This window comes from Ciconia boyciana, chromosome 12, assembly GCF_034638445.1.
Source record: "Ciconia boyciana chromosome 12, ASM3463844v1, whole genome shotgun sequence".
Lineage (NCBI taxonomy): Eukaryota > Metazoa > Chordata > Aves > Ciconiiformes > Ciconiidae > Ciconia > Ciconia boyciana.
In genome coordinates, this window is record NC_132945.1 from 8,832,630 (window position 1) to 8,859,069 (window position 26,440).

Genomic DNA, 26,440 nt, shown 5'->3' on the forward strand with positions numbered 1-26,440 from the left:
CCTCAAAACTTGGATGAAAGCCTTTGGTGGAATGAAGAAATATTTAAAGTCATTTACATGCCTGCACACAGAGAAAGCAGGAAGGTAAGGAAAAGTGTGCTGGGCTAGATTATGCTGCAGGGTGTGGAAACACAGAAGGCAAGAAATATTTACAGGGAAGAGGATTTGTTTAGGCAGAGTGTAGCATTGAAAGAGCCAGATCTTCCCTGGTAAGATTAAAATTATGACCCTGTTTATGTGGCATGTATGATATATTCAGAAGCTAAGCTTCTGATTTAAAAAAAATACATATTCTAACACCAATAATTGCAGAGAAAAACCTCTCCCACGTGTTCTGAGTTAACCCAATACACACCTCTCTTTCTGTGTCTGTTGACTATCTGAGCCACATTCAAGACTTGACCACAGCAAAGCCCCCACTCACTTCCCTGAAGTAACTGTGAGAAGTTTGATGTTTCATTGCATTTCTGCTTTTTTCTTAGACTAAGTCTTCTTAGTCACGTAGACGCCCCATTGTACAATGCCAGACATGTGTCCCCTAGTAGTAACACTGATGACTGAGGTATCAATGTCGGTGGAAACCAGGAACACACACTCAACAGGACAGCCTCAAACTTTCAAGCTGCAGTGTCAAGGAGCCAGAGGCTCTGTGAGGCTGGTGACAGAGCAAGCGTGGCAGCTCTGTAAATAACACTTACTGTTCTTCTGAAAGTCCCAAAAGACACAGTGCACTGCTGCATTACCCTGAAAGCAGAGAAAAAGGAGGCTGTGGCATTTATTCAGTAGGTCTGTACACCGCCTGCACTTGCAGACAGTGCATCTTGCCTGTAAGCAGGGTTTATAACTAAGGCAGTTTGATTTGATTTCCTCTCTACTGCTCGACAAGAAAGCCCACTGATCTCTGCGATTATTTGCATGGTGGTGCTGCATAGGTCACTGGAGATGCCAGCAGTTTGGGGGTAGCTGGACACTTGGTCATTGGGAACCAGCTGGGATATTTGCCATCTCATCCATGGCACTGAAAACCAGCAGAGGGTCCCAATTTTCACCTTCCCCCTTACCAAGGGAAGTCCTGGGAGCCAGTGTTTTTCCCAGTTTTACCAGTCTTTCTGTATCTTGTAGTCTTTTAAGGACAGCAGAAAATCTGACAAGTTGTCCAGCTTAAACTGATTCCTATGTCTAATCTCATTGGCTTCATGTGGTATTTGAGATGTCATACCAAATTACTGGTGAAATCCAAAAGTTATGACTAAGACCTAGAATAACAACCTGAGATTTTATACAATAAAAACGCCCCAAACAATTCTCTACACAATAAAACCTTTATTTTAGAATTTCAGTGTTTCCTCTCTCTCTCTGGAACCAGGCAGGGAAGACACCTAAGAGAAGATAAAAGCTTGCCTGCATATTGCAAACAGCTGAACAGATTTACATGGGTATTCAATGCAATGTTTTCTCTTGGGGACATTCTAGTTTATTACTCATAATGCGGCAGCAAACTTTCCCAAGGCACAGATTCATTTTCTTTTATTATTAATAAAGTTTAATAAAGCATAGAGTTTACAGGAAGCCACCGTAACAGATAAGCTGTTAAGAGATGTGATCTGTAGACTGTCAAATATAATTAGGCAGAGAGCCAAAGATGTAGGTTAGGATGATATCTCATTAAATATTTAATTAGGATACTTTTATAAGGTCAGGGAAAAAAATCTGAGAGGTGCCAGATGGCCTGGTGGAGTAAAAATGACGGAAGAGAGGGGGTATCTAGATGAAATTTCTGGGTATATATTATTTGCTAGAACTGAATGGAAAGAGCATATTGCCATAAAAGCAGCATTTTCAAGCTCTCATTAACTTGAACTTTAATCAAATTCATCTTATTGAATAATTTTGTTCTGCCCTGGGTTCGCAATATATTTGTGTGGAGGCTAGACCATAAACATTGGCAACACAAAAATGCTAAGGTGGAAATCAGTCAACAAATTTAACCCATGCCCATTTTAAAAGTAATTTAAGATAGATTTTAGTTTTAAACATCATTTTTTAAACAAAACAAAGCAAACTAATTTTGAAAACATCTATGCTATGTTTTGATTTTTTTTTAATTTACCTCTTTTTGTGACTAAAACAATTTGCTGAATTTGGAGCAACTACAAATCATTTCAGGCAAATCCAAAACCTGCCATTTTTTAGCAAATAAACTATTCCCTGAAAAAAAATGTCCAGATCAAAACAAGGAAACAATGAAGACGTCCCTTGCTGCTAAGCATGGATTTCAAGTGGAGACACAAGCTTTACTAACCTGCAGGAATTAAACACCGAGATCTGTGTGGTCTGTCAATGTTTTGGTTGATATATCACAGAGAGGTCAGGCAGGAAAATGTTTTAAGCTTATTTGTCCCGTTGCCAGTTTATTGTAAGGCTAAGTGAAATAGACTCTGCTTCAACACACCTCTGATGAAATGAATGCATCCTACCGTATTTTCGTCTATGTGCTGAAGAGTAATAGTCACAGGCTCATTAAGGTTCTGAATTGACGTGTTTTCAATGCTGGCACTCACAACGTAAGTATTCAACCTCTCCTTCGTTAAACTGTCATCCTGCAGTGGAAAAATACACGCATGCAAAAAAAAATCCAAGCTCTTCCCTGCTTCCATTTTTTTAGATTGTATTTCTTGGAAATGGTGATCAGCTAAACACCATGCCTGATGTAATTTAGCTGCTTGCTGCTTCATTAGAAAACGTAGTTAGTTGCAAATTCAGGGACAGTCTCCACATCAGCTGAAGCAGAACAGAGTTTCAGATGCATCAGCTGGATTGAGAAAGCGGTATAATCATTTCAGTATATCAAAACATCCAGTTGTACATCATTAAGCTCATTAGACAGTAGACACAATTGTGAATGCTTCTTCTGTGTGAAAAGCATTGCTCAGCACACTGTACGCTCCAATCATACCAAAAGAAATGGCTCCCTTTTTAATTACACTCACCCACCCCACCGAGTTAAGAAAACACAGCAAATACTAGAGTAGTCCTAAAAGCTGCATATCAGTGCTGCTATTATTTTAATGGAAATATAAATCTTGAAATTATTTACATGATATTTGACATGTACTACGCATGTTCCTTAAGCAAGAGCTTACTATCAGAGGAAGATTAGGCTATGTTCCTTTCCTGCAGAAGAGCAGAATTGGAATAACATCATCTACAGAAAATGAACAAAAAGTCTAAGGTCTACAGCCACCTCTTGGAGCATCATTGCTACAGCGGAAGTTTTGCTGCCTGGGTACATTTTCCCTGCACATTTCTTAGTGCTCCATCAGTCTGATGCTAAATGTGCCCGGAACAGATGACGCTACTGGGACTTTTCTTTTGTACACACTAAGAACAGCTGAACCGGTTACTGCCATGTTAGCGTTTGTGAGGAGTCGTAGTTACCACAAAGAGTGAAGTAGCGCCAAAAAACTTAAACTGGATCTTCGAATGCTTGTCTGGGTCCGAGTGCTCCGTCCCTAGGAACTTCTTCAGTGATTTTGGCAAAAACACCGAGGCCAAGGCCTTTTTGAAAGGATTTTCTTGAACATTGATCTGCAGGAGAGAGATGACATGCTCAGAGCTGCCTTCCTCAGGTCAAATACACAACGGTACAAAATAGCAGCAGGATTGTCTGGTTGAATCAATGGTCCCTGAGGCGATACTTTGCTCTCACCTTGAGATCCACCCCTCTGTCATAGTAGGTAACGCCAAAGGCCAGTCCTCCAAATACGCTGGGGTCTGGACGCATCACCCACAAAGCCAAGGAAGTGGTTATGACCGACGTATTTCTTTCTGTGTAAGTCACCTTATAGCCAATCTCCTCAGTTGTCTTCAGGATACTTTACCAAGAGCAACAGCAAGAAAAAAAAAAAAAAGATACATCTCTTGAAATGTTCTCCTGGCTTCATAATATGCAGTCAGGACACAATCAGCTAAAAGCTGCTCTGATTTGTGATCACAAGGAGCAATCACTAGAGCAGAATGGGTCCATTTTGGGGTAGATGGCATTTTGTCTGGCACAGGTTCAGGTGATGGCAAGCAATTGAGTTAGCATGTTTGAGTAAGCAAAAACTCTGGCAGGTGGAAGATATCCGCCTGCAAGGGCAACATGAGGTGGTTTGGGAAGACCCGAGTCAAAATTCACACCCAGTAAAATACTCCATTTCATCTGGAAGGCAGTAACTTGTAAAACCTGCTAATTTGATTTTTGCAATCATCTAATTGTAGTCTCAGGTAAAATATCAGAGCCAGAATAATTTAGCCTGCAAGGGACCTCTGGAGGTCTGTCATTCAATTCCCCATCTCCCCCAGGCAGTGTATACTTTAAAGGTAGGTCAGCTTGCTCAGGGTCTTGTCCAGTAAAGCTCTCAGTATCTCTGAGGATGAGATTTCACAGGCTTTCTGGGCCCTGCTCTCAGTGGGGTTTTTTTTCGAAGTAGAAAGAAGAGGCTGGAATCCAAAGGAAGCAGCAAATTAGGGTTGTTTAATGCACATGGGTATTAAGAGTCAGAGAAGCTCCATGTATCCTTTGGTCTCCCTTAAGGCTATTCAGCAGTATGCAAGAAGGGATAATACTCCATTGAAAACCTGTATGACAGCTGGCCCTGACAGACTAAAGGAAAACCTTCCTGTCCTTCTTTGCTTGGTGTTATCTTCATGCATCGTCGGTCCCAGACACACAAGGACCCCCATGGGATCCTTTCAGCCACAGCTGCCCTAGAGCTGCAAAGTCTGGAGTTCAACTTCCTCAGAATATCTGGGATCCAAAATGTCTACTGAGGCCTGAAAGAAGGAGCAGAACAGCTCTTGTGAGGATATCACGCTAGCACTTGTCAGGTCTCATCACAGTGGTTGTGCTCTTTCGAGGTCTGATTTATGGAAAACTTAAACTACCTGAGATTCTCCTGTCCACAAAAATTGTAAAGACATTGTTATTACAACTTGTACATACCAAGTCTATCTCCATTAAGGATCAGGAATCCAGGGCCTATTAGAATATCATCCTTGTCCCCCAAACCTTACATTTCATGGGAGGAGAATTTGAAGTAATGGATATTTCACTTAAAAAAACCCACAGTGTATTTGAGAAGGCAGAGGTGTTGAGTGCTGGCAGCTATCACAGCCCCCACTGCACACACTGCAGTGCAGGAGACTTTGAAGAGAGAGCATGCAGCCAAAAGGATCACGATGCTACTCAATGCTTCCTCTCCGACAGATTTTCTAAGCTATTTTTGGCTACTCCTCCTTGCAGACTCCTGAGTTTGAAAAGGCAATGCATAGTTGTCCAGTACAGACAACTGGGCTGTTGCGTAGTCATTTTTATTGCTTTTAATGTTTCTTATTTTAATATTTCTTGTATTTCTTATTAAAATACTGTTTTACATTAAGTGAAACAGAAAATTGCAGATACGCACAGTCTTTAAAATGAGAGATGCTGAAAGACTTTTTAATGTGATGAATATCGCATCTCTTACACTGTTGGTTAGTGTTGGATTGGTCAGTGCAAATCTTTCCTATTTGGAGCCTGAGGCTGTGCAGTGAGAAGTGGGTAAGGTGTCTTGCCCAAATCAGAAATGGGTCAACTCTGTGCACTTGCATTTGCCTTTGTAAAGGCTGGCAGTGGTTTTCTAAACAGTGCTCTGCTCAGCAACAGAAGCCAGACATTTTGAAAACAGGCAGTTAGTTACCTTTAAGATCTCAAAGGAGAGAGGTGTTTTGAAAGTTATCTAGCAACCTTGATTTTAGCATGTGTGAGAATCACATAATGGATGTAGGATCCTAAATGTAGATTTTGAAGTCTAACATTGAATAGCTATGCTGGAAAAATCTTTATCAGCACAGGTACAGCACTCCAGTCTGGTGTGCTGGTGGACCAGATACGTGTCTCCAGGCTGACCTGCCAACAGACCTCACTGCTGAGCTGTAAACATCACCTCTGAGATGAGATGGCAGCTAGGCAGTCTCCCGGATCTGAGATGCCCCTAGAGAACAACTCTGTGATGGTGACTTCTGCAGAACTGGTTCTGGTAAAAGCACCTTTGACAACACAATAACCAATCTCTGCTGCTAAGAACCACAAGCATGTTTAACGTCCAAGTACAGAAATTGCTAACTCTTGTGGTGATATTTTAATAGACTGAATGAATCACTCCATGGTGCCATTTTAGCTTAGGAAGCCACTCCTGGCCAAGTTATCTTACTTACCTATTGGTCATTTTTCTAATGTTCTGGTCTTCTATTTCTTGCAGCAAAATATAGTTTAGTATAGAAAATATAGTCTCTGCAAGTGTCATGCTCATATCTGCAAGCCTTACGATATCAGAAATTTTACTTGCAATGATTTCTAATTCTTCCATATGCAGTGTTGCATCTGGCAAGAGGTATAAAATATGCTGTACAACATCTTGTGCATTCTCTGAAAAAAAAGAAAGTACAGATGATTTATGTGGCATAGCTATATGTCTAGCTGCATAGCTACATGTCTCTATGTTAAAGCAAGGAGTTAGTCTGCTTCCCCTTTCTTTCCATATGGTCATAATGCTTCTGATCTATTACAAAAATTACGTCCTAAGAATAAATCAATAAGCCCTCAGCGTGTCAATGAAACTGGCAAAAACTTCAAAGTAAAATCTGGATATCTCAAGTTGTATTTTAAAGGAAGAAAACAATGTGCTTTTCATAAGAATATTATCAGCTGCTTTTGGATTATAAAGATAATCTGTAACCAATATTTAGTTTTAACTGTGGTCACATTTACAAGCATTTGTGAGTTGAAAATTACACAAGATCTGCCCTTCTCCCCAAATGCTACTTAACTGGTATAGCAGCAAAAGCAAATTCTGAATGGTATAGTTTGAAAAGTTGTATTTGCCATTCATCGTCTCATCATCCTTCTATAATTTTTTTATAGAAGCAGAGTTTTACACCCTGGGAGTCAGACAGACTGTATGCAACTGCAGATATCTTTCAATGATCTATTATTTGATGCCACTGCTGAGTAGGTGGATAAGCTATAGTATTGTTTTTGTTCACCATTCAAACAATTTGTACTGTTTGGCATAGCTTAAAAAAGATATAATCAGGTGGTAAAAGTCACCTTATAGCTTACATGAATTACAGCACAAACTTTTCAATTCCATACACTGATTTGTGCTTCTTTGTATGAGATGTTATGAACTACTTTGATGTGGTAACAGAGAGAGTATAGACAGGCAAAACCTGTCACATTATTCATTGGTTATTTACTTAGTTCTAAATCTAAATGTAGGATTTGAGACAAGTCTTCAAAGTGGTAGCTAGAGAATTTTGAAGCACCTGCAAAATTAATCTACATTAAAAACACTTTAAGATGACCAGGTGAGTAGGATGCACATAGAACAACCTTATCGCTTCAGTTCTTCAGATGTCCAACAGAAGCATGATCTGAGTATAACTATTTTTACTTTGATTCACTGCGTCACTGAAGTATCTGGTGCATTACCTTCTGTTATTGTGATATCATGGAGGTCTAAAATATTATTTGGAAGTTCTTCCAGTAATTTACATTCAGTCATATTTGGTTTCTTCCAGAAAGCTTGCTCAAGTTCAATATTAATTGCACTGAAAAATGAAAACAGTGTACATTGTTACAAGAAAAATATATATAATAATTGATGTTCCTCATATTTCCCATTTAAGGAGCTAAGAATGTAATTAATCAGCCCAATTTTGAAAGCTGACTTGCAAGTCACCTCTGACTTAGCACTCATTTAGCAGAGTGGGAGCAGAGCCCAAATGCCAAAGCAATTTGAAATGCATCTGGAGGTATTGGAGGGCAGAGAGCCATGAATGGATGGCACAAAATGCTACAGTGCATCTGTTGCCCCTCTCTGCTCAAGCAGAAAGTCAGCTTCCTATTGTGCTGGCTTGCACTTGCTGCAGGTGATGGAAATGATGCAACACTCCCTTTTCCTGCAGCCCGTGCTGGACTGGCCCTGTGTGCTTTGCATCTTCCTTGGCATGGCACTGCTGTGTGCCATGACAGGCTACCGTCTGGTTTCCCATCACACAAAGCCTGGCGCTCCCCCCTGTTTCCCATGCAAGAAGCAAAATGAGATGATCTCATCACTCACCAACTCCTTCGAGCAGACTGCAGAGGGTTTTTCCTGCAGCTGACCTCTGCTTTGGTAGCTGGACTTGTTAGTGGCCAGGAATAATTCCCCTTGTAGGTTGTGTGTGAAAAGCTTTCTGGACAATCCATTAGTGCTGAGGAAGAAATACATAAAAGCTCTTTAAAAAGATTTAATAGTCAAAAAGAAGACCAACCTGACACCCAGGGACCCAGCTGTTCTCTGGACCTCCTTTCCTGATGGGACTGAGCTGTAATCTGCAGACTGGATAGGAGGATACAAGTTTATTGGCTGCAAGAAAACATTTTGCTTAAATATTTCACCTGTTCTTCTATGACCTTCTTCTCTGTTGTTTGACAAGGTCAGTTCTCGGGTAAAGCATTAGTTTCCCAGCATCACAAACTGTATTTAATGACAGTACATCCTACAGGCTTCTCTAATCTATCTGAAGGTGCTTTCACACTGCCCCTCATTATCCCATCAATGTCTTTCCTCCAGGCTTGTAGTTTTATTGTCTGCAGGTGAACTTTTGTAAGTCTTTGGTATAAAATGTGGTTTTGAATTTCAGGTACAGTCTGTTAGCTCTTATCTCTGGCTTACTTCTGTATTTTAAGGAGTGACAGAGATTGTTACCAAACCAACAAAGAGATTATTTGCAATTTGAGACTTGATCCAATATGCATGGCCGTTAAGAGAATGCCTGCAATAGATTTAGTTTCGGTGTTTGGCTCCGGTCTCCCTCAATAGCCAGGCTCTGGGGCACTGGCTGTGAGCAAGAGCTCCTGGGTTTGCAGCTGTATCAGCCTGACCTTCCCTTCATTGCAAAGGTGCTCAGACCTGCCAGGATTCAAATTTTAGCTTACCTCCGTTTGTCTGGAACCCAAGTTTTTTATCTTGCTGTCATTGTATGGTGTTCTAGAGCTTGTGCATCAGATGAGTCTGGCTACTTGTAAGGATGCTTTCTAGTCTAACCTCTCCACAAAATTTAAATTTGATTAAACACTTGTAGCCAGAATTACAAAGCATGTGATTTCCAATGAGGTTTTAATGAAGTATTACCTATTGGCTTGACAGCCACATCTTCAGGTTTCACATATAAGGATAATGGTCCCTCCTCGTAAGCGTCATTCAACAACTGTTTGATCTTGAGACTCAGCACTTCTTGTATTTCAAGTGATGTGGCCTTTATAATGGCCTTAGAGACATAGCTACAAATATAATACACAAACAAGGCTACCATATTAGTAACATTTCACAACTGTAAGTGGCTACAAAACTAAGGAGTAACCCAGAAAATTATATTGAATTGGATAATTGATGTATGTATTTTGTTCACCATAAGTGCAGTCCTATGGTAAATGTCACCAAATGCCACTTCTTACGTGCACTAGTACCTTATTGCTGGAAATGCTTTCTAATTTACAAATTATTTGAAATAGAGGTACAAGAATGTATTTATAGTTTCATGGTAAATACCTCAAAAGGTTTCCTAATAATATTATCTTGGCAAAGAAACATCTCTGTCACAAGTAAGCGTTTTTCAACCATGTTTTAAAGTTTGGAGTGAGCTAGTCATAAAGCAATGAGATGCTTGAGTACCCTTGTGTCCAAACAGAAGTGGCAGACTCCAGGGCTCCCTGGAAAACTGAGATTTAACTAAGCACTTTCAGTATCTCCACAGGATTCCAGCTTTTTCTCCTCAAAACAGCTATTCTTCTGGATAACTATGTTGGCTGACTTTAGGAGGTTTGGAAAGACTATCTCTCGTTGAGTGGCTTCAGACATGACAGAAAGAAGCAAGAAGCCAGCTCTTAGTTATGGGTGGATCACCTCAATGGAATTCTAATTTAACTGAGGGCTAACAAGTGAGATTTCCTTAGGACTGGGATGTTTCAAGTGTTTCCAACTCAGTCCTGTCTCTACACAGTTGTTCCCCACTCAGCACAGCCTTTGTAAACCATTTGCAACCCCTTGAAGGTGATGGGAACCCTGCTCCCCTTCTTCTTGTGGCCTGTCAGAAGGCAATTAGGATTTCCTGCAGAAGAGGTGCAGGATTCATCCTGGCATCCTTCTTGGGCACAGTCCACTCTCTGTTCTGGCCCCAGTGAAGGATACTGCTCACAGCCAGCTCTTATAGTGCAGCACAAACCTCCCGGCTTGCCATGGAAGCACTTTGAGCCTCCCAAGATATGGAGTATGAGAGGGAAACCTCGGATGCTCAAATACATTTCCCCAAGTGAAGCATTACTGTGGTTCTGACTCCACATGTGCTTTTCTGTCTTATACAACTAAAGGTTCTGAAACTAAAACAGCCGAGGAGGGGTATAATTCCTCCTCACCCTAAAATGAAATGAATATGAACTATGGAAACCCAGTTCATAACCGTGGGTCTTACCTTTGTGACATCTGCTTTACCTTCATCTTCAGTTCGCATAGAAAGACACAAAAAGTTAAAAGCTGGTTAGAATCAACTGGTGCAAGTTGGATTTTAAGGACAGCAAACAGCAGAAACTCAGTGTGCTCATTAGCATAGAGCCTATTGCTTTAAATGTTATTGGGACCTGACTGTCCAGAGTAGCCTTTGTTTCACAGTACTTCTAGAGGTACATCACGATAAAAGAGAACCTCATAGTGCATTCATGCTGCCTCATGCAGACAGCAGAGCAGATCTATATCTAACAGTGTTCAATGAGTGTGCTCACCAGAAAGCTATTGCAAAGTAGACTGCTTGCAAATAGTGCTGGGCACATCCAGCATTCCTTTGTCTGCACAGAACATATCAATATCTACTGAGACACAGTGGCTCTCCAGCCCAACTATCTACATGGGGTACATCTACCAGATTGAAGGTCAATATTTAATAATTCCAAAAAATCACAATAGTATCAGCATTTAGACCATGCAACTACTATATCCTCTGTGCAGAGATAAGAAAAAGTAAGTTTCTAAATCAGAAAATAACAAATTACATACATGAACCCTCTTAGAGACAGTGCTTTGTGGATAATTACCCCTGCAAGCAAAAGAGAATAGAATAATTATTTCATAGTAAGCATATAACATGCCCCATTCTGCTGTCACCTAAAAGAAATATCTTGTGACCACCATGAGCCAGACCTTGCGGCAGAGAAGTCATCTTGAATTCAGCATAGGTGTGTCTACATAAATCGCCAAGACCAGGTCCTGTAACAGATATGCACCCTGACAAAAAACACTTCTTCCAGGATGGGACCCACCCTTCTCTTACGGTTTTACAAATCGGATTCACCCCATGTAAACAGTGCAGTCTGTTACTGTATTGTCATTTGTAAAGCCAGCAGTAACTGTGGAAGTCAGAGAAGAAAGTAGGAAGTCGAAATATGCATAAAATGATAAAACTTCATGTCTGTACAAGTGATACTTTTATGAATTGCTAAATATCCCTCTCAGCTGCTCACAGTTCGGATACGAATACAGCTGCATTGGGCTAAAAGGCATGAAACAGAGAAGTCTTGTGCAACAAACCATTGTTTCTGAGCAGGGTTTTGGAACTATAATATCCTTTCATTAGACACTGCCACGCAAGAGCCCGTGTGTACCTGCTTACACAAACTAGACAGCCCTCAGGGGTCTGTGACCCTCACTCTGCGGGTGGATGTGACCCCTAAACTCCTTCGCACTCACATGCAAGCACTGAAACAGGGCTTCAGCAGTACGAACGTGAACGAACCCTGCAGACACCAGCGCTTTCCATCTCCTGCAAGTGCCGATTTCTGTACTTCTTGAATTGCCAGGGTAGCATACCAGATACATCAGCCCACCTGACTCATTGCTCACACACTGCAGAGGCAGCAAAGGTTTCATCTTCATCATGAACCAATATATATGGCCAAAGATGAGGTCTCAGTTTGGCAGCAGCTACTTGCCTTGCATTAGGGAGGATATATATCTTCAGGTGAATGAGCCCAGTAAACAAAATGGGGGTGTTCCACATGAACACAGTTGTACAGATCTGGGGGTCTGGTTTACACCCTTGTCACGGGACTGGTCAGTTGTGAAATGGGTATTTGGAACCTGGCTGCAATTTCACTCGAAGGACAGAGGCCAAGGTGACACCACTATACAGCCAGAGGCTTACCTGACTTTAAAGTTTGTCATAACAAATTCTTCTCCAGTAAATATGATGCTAAACTGGAAAGAAAACAATAATATTTTTATTAACTTGATTTATTGATACTTTACCTAGACCTGCTTGTAAATTTAGAATTGTCATCAAAATTCTAAATCCTGATGAAATGGCTAAAATTTTTTGCAAAATATCAACACTTTTCCCTTCCTTCAGAATTTAATTTTATCCTGTTAAAAATGCGTTGGATAACATGATTCTGAAACGCCACAATATTGTTACATGGATACTTATTTCTGTGTTGTCCCATCAGTTTGCATTCTGTACCAGCTGTCCTCATCATCTGATACTTGCTAGAAATACATGAGAATGAGAAAAGAAAGCTACTCACCCAGTTTCCAAGAAGTTTCCGTGCATCATAGTAATCAGGAGCTCTCTCAGTTTTGTAGAAAAGAGAAAAGTTCATGTCAACGTTAAAGAAGCTGACTGTAAGAAGAGAACATAAGCGAGATGCATCCTGTAGTTTGCACAGAAGGTGCCTGCACCCCTTCCCATCTCCTGGCCCCTCCGTGGAACCACGGTCGTGTTTCCCATTCCCACAGTCACCGAGGCTCTTTGGGAAATCCCAGACTCCAAGTGTCCAAGTCTAGATTACTGCTGCATTGCTAGAAATTTTATTAAAGACCCTAAGGGCCCAAACACACGGTGAAGTTATCACAGCTTAACAAACAAGTTGTGGTTCATACTTGTGGGTGCAGTAACTTGGCTTTTACTGCCTTCTAAGAATGCATAGCAAGAGATAGGAGGATCTGCTGACATACAACACCTTGCTAAGCAGCAATAGCTTAAACATGTGACTGAGTCTTAAATTGTCATGTGTATGGTGTCAGTCAGTATCAGTGATGATCATGTCAGCATTTAAAACGGCCTCATTTAGCACTTACGTGGAATGGTACCATTGGTACTACTGGTCGGAGGTAACGGGGGCAGCGTAGGAGCCCTTGTTGACAATGCTTCACTCGAGTTTGCTGAAAAGAACATTAAAAGGCCTAAGAATCCACAGTGACAAAAGTGTAAGGAAGAGCCTGGTCAAGGTGAGAGAGAGGTACGAGTCCTTCAGCAAAGGTCATCGTAACAAAGAGCTGCTGTTGTTCCACAGACGTCTGCAGGGTGAAGGCAAAGGGGGAAAATACACCTGCGCATGGGGGTTTTTTTAATTTCTCCAGAGATAACTACAGCATAACAAGGGAGAAAACAGGATTTGCGAGTTTAGATCACAAGGAAGACCAGAATTCATGCAACATTATCTTTTTTCATTGCTTGTGTTGAAGAGCAGTTATCTCTCTGTTCTCTTCTTGCTCGTGTAACCTGTGCCAGCCTTCAGAAAAAGGCATTTGTTAAACACTGAATGCTAATGGGTTAACATGCAGTAATGCATGTGAGATGAACATTGATATTCATGGTCTCTGGTTTAATGATAACCTGGCATAAGGATTCCCGTTATAAATGCTGGCCATCCTGCCTGTTGTTTTCAAAGTAAAGAATTCCGAGAATTCATTCGTAGCTAATTTTCCTTGAAGTGAATCACCTTGTCAAACCAGATCCAGCTTTTGCATTTCACATGCAATCTGCCACATCACCAGGCAGACAGGGACAAAACGGGTGATGTTTGTCACATGTACTACGGAAAATTGCAGTGAACCGAATCACCATATAACATTACAGGTCTTGGTGATGAAAGAAAAGCAGGATCACAACATTTTGCTCTAGAGGTACCGTTTCCTTGCTATGCTGGTAATTTTTTCTTCACTCACATGACTGTCAGAGACTTGACATTCTAACTCTGACTAAGAGAAATAAACTTAATGTATGAATACAAAGCCAAATGTCTATGAATAAGGAGTGTGGTCGGAAATAAGTAAGATAAGGCCATGCTTCATAAAACATTGTTTTCTCTACTGTAGTTGAAGGTAAGGGGAATCACTCATGCTTAAAATATAACAGCCCATCTCTGACCCATTCAAATCAATGGCAATACATCCATGGACAGTAACAGAAACAGGGGCTGTTAACAATTTGAAGCCTCGTCTTTTTGTCCTAAATAGCTTAAAATTATTTTGTGAAATTGAAAGGACAGCTGAAGTCAAAAGCCCCTTCTGAACAGGCACACTACGGTACACAAGCTTCTGCTTCCTAGACAAACAAGCAGTTTTACCCTTTGCATTAAGCCACAGGCTGTGCACTCAGCACAAAGTCAAACTGGAGCAATTTCTGAGTTCCAGCTTCATGAACAAGAGGACAGTAAAGCTATTGGAAGTCCAGCTCTGCAGTTGTCTCTCCAAGCTTGGCTCTTGCAGACTAAGCTCAGACCCTTCAGTCTTCGGCTCAGACCTCCAGCCTCCAAATGCTCCCCAGAGGTGCCAGCCTGTGTTTTGGTGTCATCTCATGATCTAGGAAACAGCGGTTTCAGCCCCCGTAGCACATCAGCAGAGGCAGCACGCTCAGAGCTGGCGGAGAGCTGAGCCAGGAGGCTCCTCCACGCCCGGAGGCAGGGGGGTGGGGAGCAGGAAAGATGCACAAAGCTGTTCCAAAGATCAGACTGTCCAGCAACTTGCTTTTGCAGAGCAGTGCTCTTTGTAGCACAGTCCCTGCTGCTCCCAGGGTATACAGAAAGCTGTAAGAATAGCAAGCCTGCTTTTCCCATGATGCTTGATGAATCTTGGATTTTCATTTGGACATCTCTCCTCTTTACTCAGACCTTTTGATTCTGAGATAGTACTAAACTGTTGGAAAAAAGAGGACCTATTTACTCTGCTTTACTCTTTGACTAAAACACTAGCAAGTCCAGGAGCAAGCTGCCACATTGCCATTTCAAGTCCGTTGCCTGCAGTAGGTCAGAAACATGACCTGACATAATGGGTATTTGCTGATTCTTTATTTGGAAAAGATCCGCAGGCTTAGACCATCTCGCTGCAAGACAGGCCTAGATACTCAATACACAGGCCTACCAATAGCCACTAACACTGTTTGACATACACATGAATATGCAGAAAACAAGAAGCCAGAAGTATCTACTAAACTAAAAGCAAAACCCTAGAGACAAAGGGAAACAACTCCTCTAAAGAAAACAGAAGGACCTGAAACTAAGGGGATGTGCTTTTTCCTCCCGCACCCGTGCACACCAAGCCCTCCCCACCCTCACAACACATACTACCGTGAGAATACAAAGAGCAGAACCCGGAGTACCTGACCCCCAGTGCTACAGAGAGGCAGATATTCCAGCACCCCCAGTGACTTTAATCCCACAGACTAAACTCCTAGTGGAAACCTCTATGACTTCCTGTGGTGTGAAGCTGCAGAGATGGCTTCCATGAGCCCCAGTGTGATGCTACAAATAATTAGTCCCTGGTTTCAAGCTGATAGCAAATGAGTGCCTTGTTATAAGCTTTTTTTAAGAACTGCTGTCATAGAGGAAGTGGGATGAGAACGCAGAAGGGCCAGTGCTGTGCAGACATGCCCTATCACTGGAATAAATTCTTTTTTCTTTCCTTACAGAAATACAGACATGATATTAGGCTATGATTTATCAAACCATAAACCAAACTGTTTGTACACCTAGGGTTTAACTTGTCCTCCTGACTGTTACAGTGCTGCAGATCCCTCCAGATAAGAGGAATCTGCATATAGCTGGGTGATTACAGGCTCTGCTCTGTTCCTGTTGTTATCAGTGTAATGTTTCAAAAACCATTGCCTCAGGGGTGATATCACCCAGTGTCAGCCAGGATGAATCAGAAAAATCTGCTAGGGGAAAAAAAAAAATAGAGAAATGGCCAAACAAAACCCAAACCCATTCTAATCAGGAATGTAACTCGCAATGCCTTTTTCATCTCCCGACAAATGAAGCATAATTACAACTTCACAGATTCTAATTTATTTCTTTCTCTTTCTCTTTCTCATTATCACCTGAGGAAAAAAAAATCTGTTTATTCTCACATGTCAAGGATCATTACCAGCAGGCAGGTGTGGGACTAGCCACCTGCATCCTGTAACTTCATTTGCTTTAATTAACATGCATGTAATTCCATTCACGAAATGAGGGCTAAGGCGTGATGACAGATGAGATCTGAAGCTAGAAAAATACTGTACCACTGACATTTTTAAAGTCCTAGTCATGGATTTTGATTTGATAATTTAATAAATGGTTTATTTGGCATGCTGTAAATATGTATGGTTTCCAATAGAAGAGCAGCAAAAATTAGACCAACCAATAAGAGAACTGTAATAAATATATTTCTATATTATTAGCAGTCATTTTCAGATATTGTATATTCATCCCTCTCCCAGATTATTTAAAATTAAGAAGAAAATCAGAAATCAGTGTGTGGGTGAGGTAGGGGGAGGAAGAGATGAAGACTGTGAGTCAGTGAGAGGATGAGAACACACACTTCTACGCTTTTAGCAAAGGCCCAGCTGAGCTGGAAAAGTAAAGGATCATCTTCAAGAACTCTGGGAAAAAAGCAAAAGCAGACCAGTAACTTTAATTCTGCTATCAAGCAAAGCCAGTGCAATTGCTATGATAACTGTACCACTTATGTAAAGTCAACACACCTTCTTAAGGCTGCTTCCTGCTACATTCATATGAGAAGTTTCACTCACTTTGCCTAAATGAGCCCTGGCTTTCCAAAAGTAATGTAGGATTTCCAAAACAAAGCAGGTTGCCCAAATCCCCAGCACAACTGCATAAAGTGTCTACTGTCAAGGTGAACCAAGCAATGCATAGGTCTATAAACAACATATATAAACACGAGAAGCAAAGCTTGCAGCTAATAATTGTCATAGGGCATAAGTAACAATTTGAGTCATGACATTAGCATTGAAATGGCACTTCCCCATGGCATTTCAACACATAGCAACACTTGGCAAAACTATTTCTTATACGCATGCTCCAGATGTTCTCACGTAGACTCAATATACAGGACCCCATATGGACAATCGATATGAACTACAGCCAAGTGCAGCTTCCCCTATCTGACAGACAGGACATAAATCTCAGTATGTATTTATGCCACTCACTGTTATCCCTACCTAGTGTATTGTCAGTATGTCTCTGTGTAATAGCTAGCTCATGAATTTCGGTTAATTAAAGTACGGAGTATATTTATAGTGGAAGCAAAGGTCTTGCCAAGATCTGACACATGACAGATGCTCAAACATTATTAAGTTTTATGAACATCTCTATCACAGCAGTCATCTTAGTTATTGCTCTTGGGAAAATGTCAGACTCCAGAAACCCTTCTCCCAGCGTGGAACACAATGCGGATCCAGTGGTTCAGGGCACCATAGGCAAGAGTAGCCTGGGTGCCCGTTGGTGTAGTTCATCACTTGTGAGACATGCTGCTGTTTCTCCTTGCTCATAACCTTTGAATATTTGGGCCAGCATTTTCCAGACTGAATGTCCAATTCAGGCTGCACTGGAGGATCTTAACTAAATCACCTGGTTCTTGGGGAGTGCTTTAGAGGGAAAAAATGCTTTGACCATTGAAAGCCTCTCTCTAACATGCTTTGTCTCACTAAAAAGCTGCTCAAATTCATCCAGGTTATTGTTTTTGAAAAATCAAAGTCCAAGAACACTGAGCGGAGGCTTTGATTTTAGGTGCTAAACTTTTCATCAGCAAACATGACTAAGCTTCTCACAACGCCTTGCCAAGCCAAGCACACACCTTTCCCACAGAGCAAATGGGCCCAAGGGCAAAGGTGTTAATTGGAAAAGGGAAACTGAGCCTTCCTCCTCCCTCCTCATCAGATCGTGTCCCCCACAGTCAGGGACACAAGTGGCAAAATAGCTCTGGCAACAGGCCGTGCAGAAAGAGGATTGTCGGGATAAAGGCAGCGGGGCAGGGAGCCAGGAGGCAGATGGGAAGGTTGTAATTTAGAGCAATTGTTATTAGTGCCTGCGTTCTTTGGTGCAGAGCCAGGGGGTGTGCAATGAGGGAGGTGGGGGAAATCCCTGTGAGCACAGGTTTCAGCAGCAGTCGGTGATTTCCTGATGCTCTTCTCATTGCCTTGGGCCCTGGTTCGATGAAACCTGGAGCAGGAGATGGGAAAGTGCAGTGGGAACTGCGGTGAAGTCAGCGGGTGCTGCACTTGACAGAGACATGCTGTCTGATGGGACGCTCCTTGAATTCTCAAACTGGACACCAAAAATGACCGATTACTTCGTACTGTGCCTCTGCTTTCCCTGTGAAGCCATCAGCTTTCAGATGATTAGTAAAGATGCATTCACTATTATTGTGGAGCACCTAAATACCATGGCATGTCATTAGTTTTACATAAATTAGTCAGTCAATCAGTCAATTAGTCAATCTTGGACCTCTGTTTTAATACTGTGTAGTTTAAATACTGTGTACTACATACAGACATCAGGACTGAATGATGAGATAACCCAAAACAGTGCTAAGAGTGCTTTTCAAAGAAGCAACATCCATCTAGGGCACACAACAGACAGGAGTCTTGTGGAAAAGTGATTACTATCATCTAACTAATGGCTCTAGTTAAATAGTGTTAAACATACTGGAAGAAAATTTCTGTGTCCAGCCTACCTCGCTCAGTGCCAGGCCAGTTGAGTAGCAGGTTGGTGCCCCAGCAGAAGGATGAACCACTAGAAGGTTCATCTAAAAGATGCCACCCGCCAGCAGCCTCCAGGGGATTTCAGTGGCAGAGCCTGCCCCTGCCAGCTTTCACTCATCCACATCCTCTCTATCTGCTTCAAGAAGAGGCTGTGTGGGGTGAGTAGGCAATGTCGTATGCATGGCTACAGCTCTGTCCACTCCTGGTCTCCATCACAGCAGCAGTGACTCAGAGGCTATTATACAATCCCTGTTGTCCTGAGCAGTGGAGGGTTCCCTGCTCTCTGTGTGTGATCCCCAGTAACACACAAACCCCAAGAAGAGAAAATATTGCAGAGACTCACCACAGTGCAGGTGACGGTCCGCAACGGGAAGGATGCTGCTGAAGTTCCAGTACTCTTCCTTCCAGCTGACAGTATTGCCCGTGGCACAGTCCAGCAGCTCTTCCTGACCCATCACACGGTCCCACATTTGGAAGTAGTACAAGCTGCCAATGAAGCTGTTGCTTACCCGCACAATAAAGCCATCCTTTCTTTTGTGCAGATGACCCAGCACCAGGCTACCGTTGGGTTTCAGGCACTCAGCACTGCCAATGATTTCAGTATGCACAAGATTACCGTTGCAGTAGACCTCCAGCAGTTGTTTCCTGTTGTCCCACAAGCAGCACACACTATACCACACAAAAAGGGTCTGATCGATGTCAATGTCTCGTCTGGTGCCAAAAAGATACAGTCTCAACTGCTTGTTTTCTCCAGAAAGTCCTAGCTCTATGTCATTTATGTTAGTGGAGGTGTTGTTAGCGTCATAGGAAAATGCTGCCCAAGAGCTGACATTGGCAGTCCGGTTTAGGTCAATGCACACCGTGAACTGACATAGCTGAGGGATGCTGACGTTGACCAGAGACACATACTTATCATTTCTTCCCAGTAAATCCAGTCTTTCTCCATGCAGATAACGTGTTTCTGCAAGCAAACGGCATTAGGAAAGAGGGTAAAGAAGGGAAATAAAGTGTCACTTCCAAAGAAAAAGCTGCAATATGACCTCATTTGGGTATTTCCCTGAATGATCATTAAAAGTTAGAAGTTTCTTCTATTTCTAGTTTCTGCTGCCATTGAAATTTAATTCTGACACCACCCACACTACCAGTAAAGAGAAGATGAGTTTAATTCTGCAAAGGAAAAGTTGAAGTCCTCAAGACATGCCAAATAGGAATCAATACAGAATTCAGGTCTAGGGTCTGCATGGTCCAGTATCAGTACGGGTGTCCAGTGCAAAGGTCTTGGTTCAGCACACTCTGGGTAAAGAGCTGTTTGCAGGTTTGGCTCCCAGGTGACATATCACACCCTCAACCTTCAGTTTTTAGGTCAAGGTTTCTGCTAAAAATAAAAATCATAAGGACTGTCCTTTTCTCCTGTCCTTTTCTCAGGCTCCAGAGAATTTGTTTGGGCATCTTTTTTCTTCATTACTTGGAATTATCTCATTATATCTTTACAACCTACTCAAAAAGGTTTTGCTGACAGACACAACCTTCCTGAATAATACTAACTGCAGACCTACACAGGTGGTGAGTAACTTGCCCACATGTGGCCCCAGCTCTGACTGCAGAGTAGCAGAGTAGTACCTGCAGTGGCTCTAACTCAGCCAACCTCAGTCCCTGGAGCAGTTTGGCAGGGGCACCAGCAAGCTGTGGAGGGTCTTTCACTCTGCTTATCTGGGTTTTGCACTCCACCATAAGTGTCTGTTGTACATCTGGACAGGAGGCAGCCCAGTGCAATGCTAAGACACATATCTCCATTCTGGCTCCTGGATTTGCCATGGTCAGCGAGTCCCACTGCAGCCATGGTCAGCGAGTCCCATTTGCCATACTCAGCGAGTCCCACTGCAGTTGCAGCCGGCCACGACAAAGTCCCTTCCCCAGGCGTGAATCTCCGTGAACATGCACAAAGCCACAGAGCAGCACCGGGCCACAGGCAACACATTTAGACAGCAGCACGCAGTCACCGAAGGCAGGAGCCAATCTTTCCACCAGCTCTGTCTGCCACCAACAAAGTGTTGGGGGTGAGGTGGCCCCACGTGCACCATCAGAGCGGTAATTAATTAGACTCAAATTGTAACCCAGGCCCCTCCTGTACAGGTGATCTGCATCTTCAACTTGCCATTGCGCTCACGTGTTTATATGTGCTTCACTAATTCAGGATATATTTCTTCTAGATAAGAATTGCCATTATGTTGAGCCTTTTATAAGGACATCTAGGGGCTGTTTTTACAACATTTTCCTCAAATGAATTTAAAATTTTCCAAACCTGATTGCCGGCCATGCAAATCAGGTATTATAAATCCCCCAAGTCTAACCTGACCAATAAATCTCCAGTGACTATTTGCACTTCTAATAAAGGTTATACACGTCGTGGACTGCAAAAGTAGCTGGCACTTCTCCCCATCTGCTTCACATGCTTCAAATTGGAGGCAAATAGGAAAAGATCCATTCGCAGAGCCTAATTCTCTGTAGGTGATCGGAAGTGGTGCATCGCTGTCCCAGCGTAACCTCGTGCACTCGAAGCATAACAAAAACATTTCTATTACACATAACAACACTGCTATCTTTCATGTCCGTCTCAGCTCTAAAATCAGCTCCACTGAGCACCTCAGTGTGTTGTGGAGCATGCACCCACCTCCTGGTCTAGCTTCCACCACTGCAGCTCCGCTCAGACGGTGGTCTGCACCCAAGATAATTATTTTTCCCTTGAGTGGGAGTACGTAGGACTCAAAACAGCAGCGTATAACATCCATTCGGTGGAGGCCCCTGGGTGGGATGGGAGTTTAGCACCTCTCCACTGACATGCCAGCCTCTGCCTTAGTGGGAGCAAGCCCTTGCACCCAAGCCCAGAAATCACACGGCCAGCGCTGGGACTGCAGGAGAAGATGTGTGGTGGAACTTTAGGGGATGCAGAGAGGTGGGTGTAGCTACTCAATTACAGCTCAAGAATTGAGTAATTCATTACAGCACAAAAAAATGCAACAGCCATCTTCAGCCATACTTTCCAGCAGCTGCAGGGCCCAAAAGGGTAAGAAGCCAGTTCCCATGGCTTTCTGCAAGAGGTGGGAATCCCTGTGGGATGTACGACGGGCAGAACTGACACCCATTCCACGGGTGACCAGAGCACCATTGCACCCCAGCAGAGACATGCTGAGAAATAACCCTTTCAGGGGTCAGGCCTTCCAGTGTCTTATAGCAGACAGATTAGGAGCCTCTGGCCAAAGCTGAGAGAAAGTGGGTAAATTTGGCAAGACCTAGACATTAATTCAGTCTTTTTATTATGGAGGCTTTACTTGGAAAGAGCTCATTTTTTCCTCGACTGCACTGTGTGCTGGAAGTGACCCCAGCGCTACAGGGTGCATTTTAGAAGCATGAATTATCTCTGTGCCCTGCATTGTTCTTGAGGAGAAGTCAAAGAAAGAAATACAAAAACCAACATAGAACTGATTATTGTTTTGCTGGGATTTATGGTGGAGCAAAAAGGTGTTGAGTGTGTTCATGAAGCACAGCTTACTGTGTTTGACTCTGCCTGAATTATTACTGGGGGATTTGGTTCTGCCAGTAGCTTCGTGCTTTTCCCAGAACACCATGAAGTGAGCAAATGCACAGCTCTTATTTTACAGTGACCAAAGTAAAACTAGAAGAAAACATACAGAAATGCAGGAAGACACCCAGGAAAGAAACAAGTGAATAATGACAAAACCAAGAGGCTTTTCACCTCCAAACGTGGACAACAGCTGTGATGCAACCAAAACCTGACATTTCACTCCTTGCCGTATTTTCTTATTTGTACTGACTCATCTGTGGCCCAGACTGAACCAGCATCCCAGGAGAGGGTGTGCATCATGCCCAGACCTGTAGGTCTGCAGGCCAACGTATGCTCAGGAATAGACAAGGACCCCGGTACCAGTTGCAGTGAGAAGGGAGAGGTCCAGAGCAAGAATAACTGCTGCACTGGGGCAGAACAAGATGAAAGTGGGCTCCTATGTAGATCTACTGTGTATGCACAAACCAGGAAACCAGCAGACATCCCCAGGGCTGGGGGATGCCCAGAGCCCACTGGCAGCACCATCCCTGTGGTTAATCCTGAGGGGAATTACTGTACCTGCCAGGAGGAAAAGACTAGCAGCAACCATCAAGATGCCAAGACCCTTGTCAGAAGAGTGCTGTCCAGGGCCACACATGAACCTCTTCATTCTTTAGGCATGTTCTGAAAGAAAGATGTTGGTGAGCACCCCCTTACCACACACTTGGCTGAGAAATTCAGACTGCTCCTGCAATTTGCTGAAATGGCATTTGCAGCACAGGAGCCCAGAAGCATTCACTCCCCGTGACCGAGCTGAGTCACTAGATCAGTAGTCTCTGTAAAGGTCACAGCTATACAAACCCTCTGGTTTCTGCTGGTTTCTAAAAGAGATGAGGTTTACACAATTACACTGTGCATGTTTTGTCCATCTGTCACAACTCTGCAAACCTGTTAGCAACTTTCAACCTGCTTTGACAAAAGGAATCCATGTCTGAAGTGGTGAATTTCCTACAAATGTGGGGAAAACAAGAAGAGAAAGCCCTACCAGTGAGGTTAAGCTGGATGTGCTGACCCACAGTTATACCCCACAGACTCTCGTGGGATGGGAGACCACAGGGCAGCAGACAGGGCAAGAGGCACACGGAGAAGCAGGACACAAGGCTGCTCATGGACAGCACAATCAAAAAAGTATTTGTTCTCACCACTGGGCTTTGTCTACAAATGAACTTTCATCAGTTTTATTAAGCCCTGGGAACATTCTCGTAACTGGGGAAGGGCTAGTTCTGGGCTATAAGTGTACACTGAACACTTAAAGCAAAATCCAAATATGCCACTCTAGATTGGAAGGAGTTTGTCCTATTTTGTGCTTCAGTTTGACTAAAGGTGCTTCAAAGATGACTGTAGTTAAACCAGAGCAACTGAGCAGACAGACAGCTCGATGCCCGTGAGCCCCGGACTTACTCCTAGTGCTCCCCTGTGGTGCTCTGCTTTCTCTACTCACTTCATTGGGCATCAAAGGCAAGGGCTTATTCTTGGTTTAGGACCACACTGGATTCAGCTACTAATGAGGTATATAAAATGGCTGTAGGGGACGGGCGAGATCCTCAGACTGTCTAAGTTGGCCAAGCTCCATTCAGTGGAGTCGCCTGGCTTCTCATTAGACGCAGCCCTCACCTGGGGCTCCCCACTAAGGGTTACCACACTCTGACCACTGGCAAAATGGAAATTGTCCCTCTGTGTCCAGACTTGTAAAATAAACATTAGAAAATTATAAAAAACTGAGCTAATAACAACTCTGTCCATTTCCTTTTAAAACTGCACTTTACAAAACTTACAAAGTTAGGAAATATCATCCAGTTTTCTGTTTACTGCTGTGACAACAAATTTCTTCTCCCAGCCTTCTCCTTTATTACTCCAGCAATTATTTGCCAACTTTTGCAGTAACATTTAAGGAATAAATCATTATGCTCCCAGCCTATGGTACCTAAACAGGACTTCTTACTTATTTCAGGTGATTCATACTTTCTCCTAAAAACACCATAGTCATTAAAAGGTGCTGCTTGAAAACTCACCTCCCTGTGTAGCACAGAAATCAAGGTAGATTTTTGCTGAGTGCTCCACACTGTTTCTTCCGTCAGATGCCAGAAGACTGGTGAAGAGAAATATGAAGAGAAAATCAGGTGGGATGTTGTGATGTTTTCAGTGGGTCAGGCAATGAAGAGCAAGTGATTTCTGTTCTGAAACCACATTTCTTAGGTCCTGGAAAACCTGCTGTGACAGCAAATCTCTGCTCCCAGTCTTCTCCTTTATTACTCCAGCAATGATTTGTTGACTTTTGCAATAACATTTAAGAAACAAATCATTATGCTTCCAACCTGTGGTACGTCACAGGGTTGTATTAAGTTTTGCCCAGAGCAAAGTCCAGAACATGGAGCATTATAAAACACAAATTAGAAAGAAACAACTGAACTGAAGAGTACCCCTTGTTTCTGATTCAAAAGTGACTGCACTGAAGAACATTAGTCGTGATTTTCCCCCAGCAGCTGCCTGGCCTCTATTTGTAGTATATAGCACTATAATGTAGAGATCAACCAGTATCTTTCTTCCCTCTTGCAAGATATTAATCAGTCATTGCCAAGTTAAAAAATATTAAATATTTTTTGCTATTGAGAAAAACTTCGTGAGTTGAGACCAAGGAGTGAGTGGCACCAGGAAAGGATGCTCCTGGCTATAGCTTAGCTGGAGGCCAGGTCTTGAATTCTGTGTTAGCTCTGGAGGGATGAAATGGTTTGCATAGGGCCCTGAAGGACTCACTCCTGTCTCCTGCAGGAGTGTGATCTTAAATGTTTTGGCAGTGGTTCCCAGCAGTTCAGCTCCCTCGCTGGCTCTGGTTAGGGACATAAGAGGAACTGGAGAGAGCCTGAACCTCCCAAGGCTGCTTAACACTGCAGTTCACCCTGCTCCTCCAGACACTCTAGTCTCCAAACAGGATGGAAGTGTCCCTCTCTTCTGCTCTCCTAAGTAATCTAGTCATCCGTCTTCACCTTCTTCCTGACAAATCTGTCTCCTTCTCTCAGTTACCCCTGTATAAAGAGCCCAGACTTCAGGTTTCTCCCCTAAAGTCTACTACAGCACCCCTTAGCCAAACTGCCCCATATCCAGGAACTCCTCTCCTGCCTTGCCTTGTCACTGTGCACCAGCACAGACCCTCTCACAGCCAAGCAGCCGTGGCCGAGCACCCTCCTGCCACCCACCAGCCTCAGCCAGCAGGTTTTGTTTTCTTTCTCTTATGGGCAGATCATACTAATGGAAATTGCTAGGCATGCACTGTTTGCCTCATCAAATCCATGCTGCATAGTTTCTAGGATTCACATAAACTCTTGCATGGAGAGCCTTTCTTCAAGCATGGGACTGAACAGGACTTTTCAAGGGTGGGTGCTTTGGAAGTCATCTTTTTGTACCTGTCAACTTTTTGTACCTGTTAAACCAGTATCACGGCATCATGGTATGGAAGGAGTTTTTACTGCAACCCCAGAGCAACTATTGAGAAGGTCTAGCTGTCCGCTTTCTCCCCTTCCTCACCTTCTTCTCTCTGTTTCCCTGTTTTTCAGTTTAGTTTGGTGTTTTTAATTATTCAACACAAGTTGTTTATCAGCTTCGCTAGAGATTACTGCAAAGGGTCTGGAATGCCGTGTGTGGGCATCTCCCCTTTAACACTAAGTCACAGGCAGGGCATCCATTTCTGCATCCTGCATCCATTTCTGGTCAAAACTTTCCTGTGAAGTTTTAAAAGAGGACACTTAGGACTCAGAGCAGGAAAAAAATATGTTATTAAAGAGTACAATGAAATGAAGAGAAGCAGAAAATGAAGACAGAACACATTCAGACTCACTGGGGCCGTTCAGATAAAAAGAAATTTTGCTTTACTTTGGATGTGCGAAGATTTTTGCCAGGAGGTTGCTATGGTGACTTTTCAGCTCTCCCAAACCTCCTCGTACTGTA

General features: G+C 42.9%; 1 protein-coding gene across 1 annotated transcript in view; it reads right to left on the reverse strand.

Moving 5' to 3' along the window:
• ADGRG4 (adhesion G protein-coupled receptor G4) overlaps nucleotides 1-23,108 on the reverse strand; it is a 31,648-nt gene extending 8,540 nt beyond the window's left edge. Inside the window, exons 1-15 of the mRNA XM_072877370.1 lie at nucleotides 23,018-23,108; nucleotides 19,220-19,837; nucleotides 13,194-13,277; nucleotides 12,641-12,735; nucleotides 12,262-12,314; nucleotides 11,118-11,157; nucleotides 10,540-10,565; nucleotides 9,204-9,352; nucleotides 8,148-8,280; nucleotides 7,517-7,635; nucleotides 6,241-6,451; nucleotides 3,710-3,875; nucleotides 3,439-3,588; nucleotides 2,478-2,600; nucleotides 699-744 (exon numbers count right to left, since the gene is read on the reverse strand). Of these exons, the coding sequence (XP_072733471.1) occupies nucleotides 699-744; nucleotides 2,478-2,600; nucleotides 3,439-3,588; nucleotides 3,710-3,875; nucleotides 6,241-6,451; nucleotides 7,517-7,635; nucleotides 8,148-8,280; nucleotides 9,204-9,352; nucleotides 10,540-10,565; nucleotides 11,118-11,157; nucleotides 12,262-12,314; nucleotides 12,641-12,735; nucleotides 13,194-13,277; nucleotides 19,220-19,837; nucleotides 23,018-23,108 (2,104 nt within the window). The remainder of the gene's footprint in view (nucleotides 1-698; nucleotides 745-2,477; nucleotides 2,601-3,438; nucleotides 3,589-3,709; nucleotides 3,876-6,240; nucleotides 6,452-7,516; nucleotides 7,636-8,147; nucleotides 8,281-9,203; nucleotides 9,353-10,539; nucleotides 10,566-11,117; nucleotides 11,158-12,261; nucleotides 12,315-12,640; nucleotides 12,736-13,193; nucleotides 13,278-19,219; nucleotides 19,838-23,017) is intronic.
• Between the last annotated feature and the right edge of the window lie 3,332 nt (nucleotides 23,109-26,440).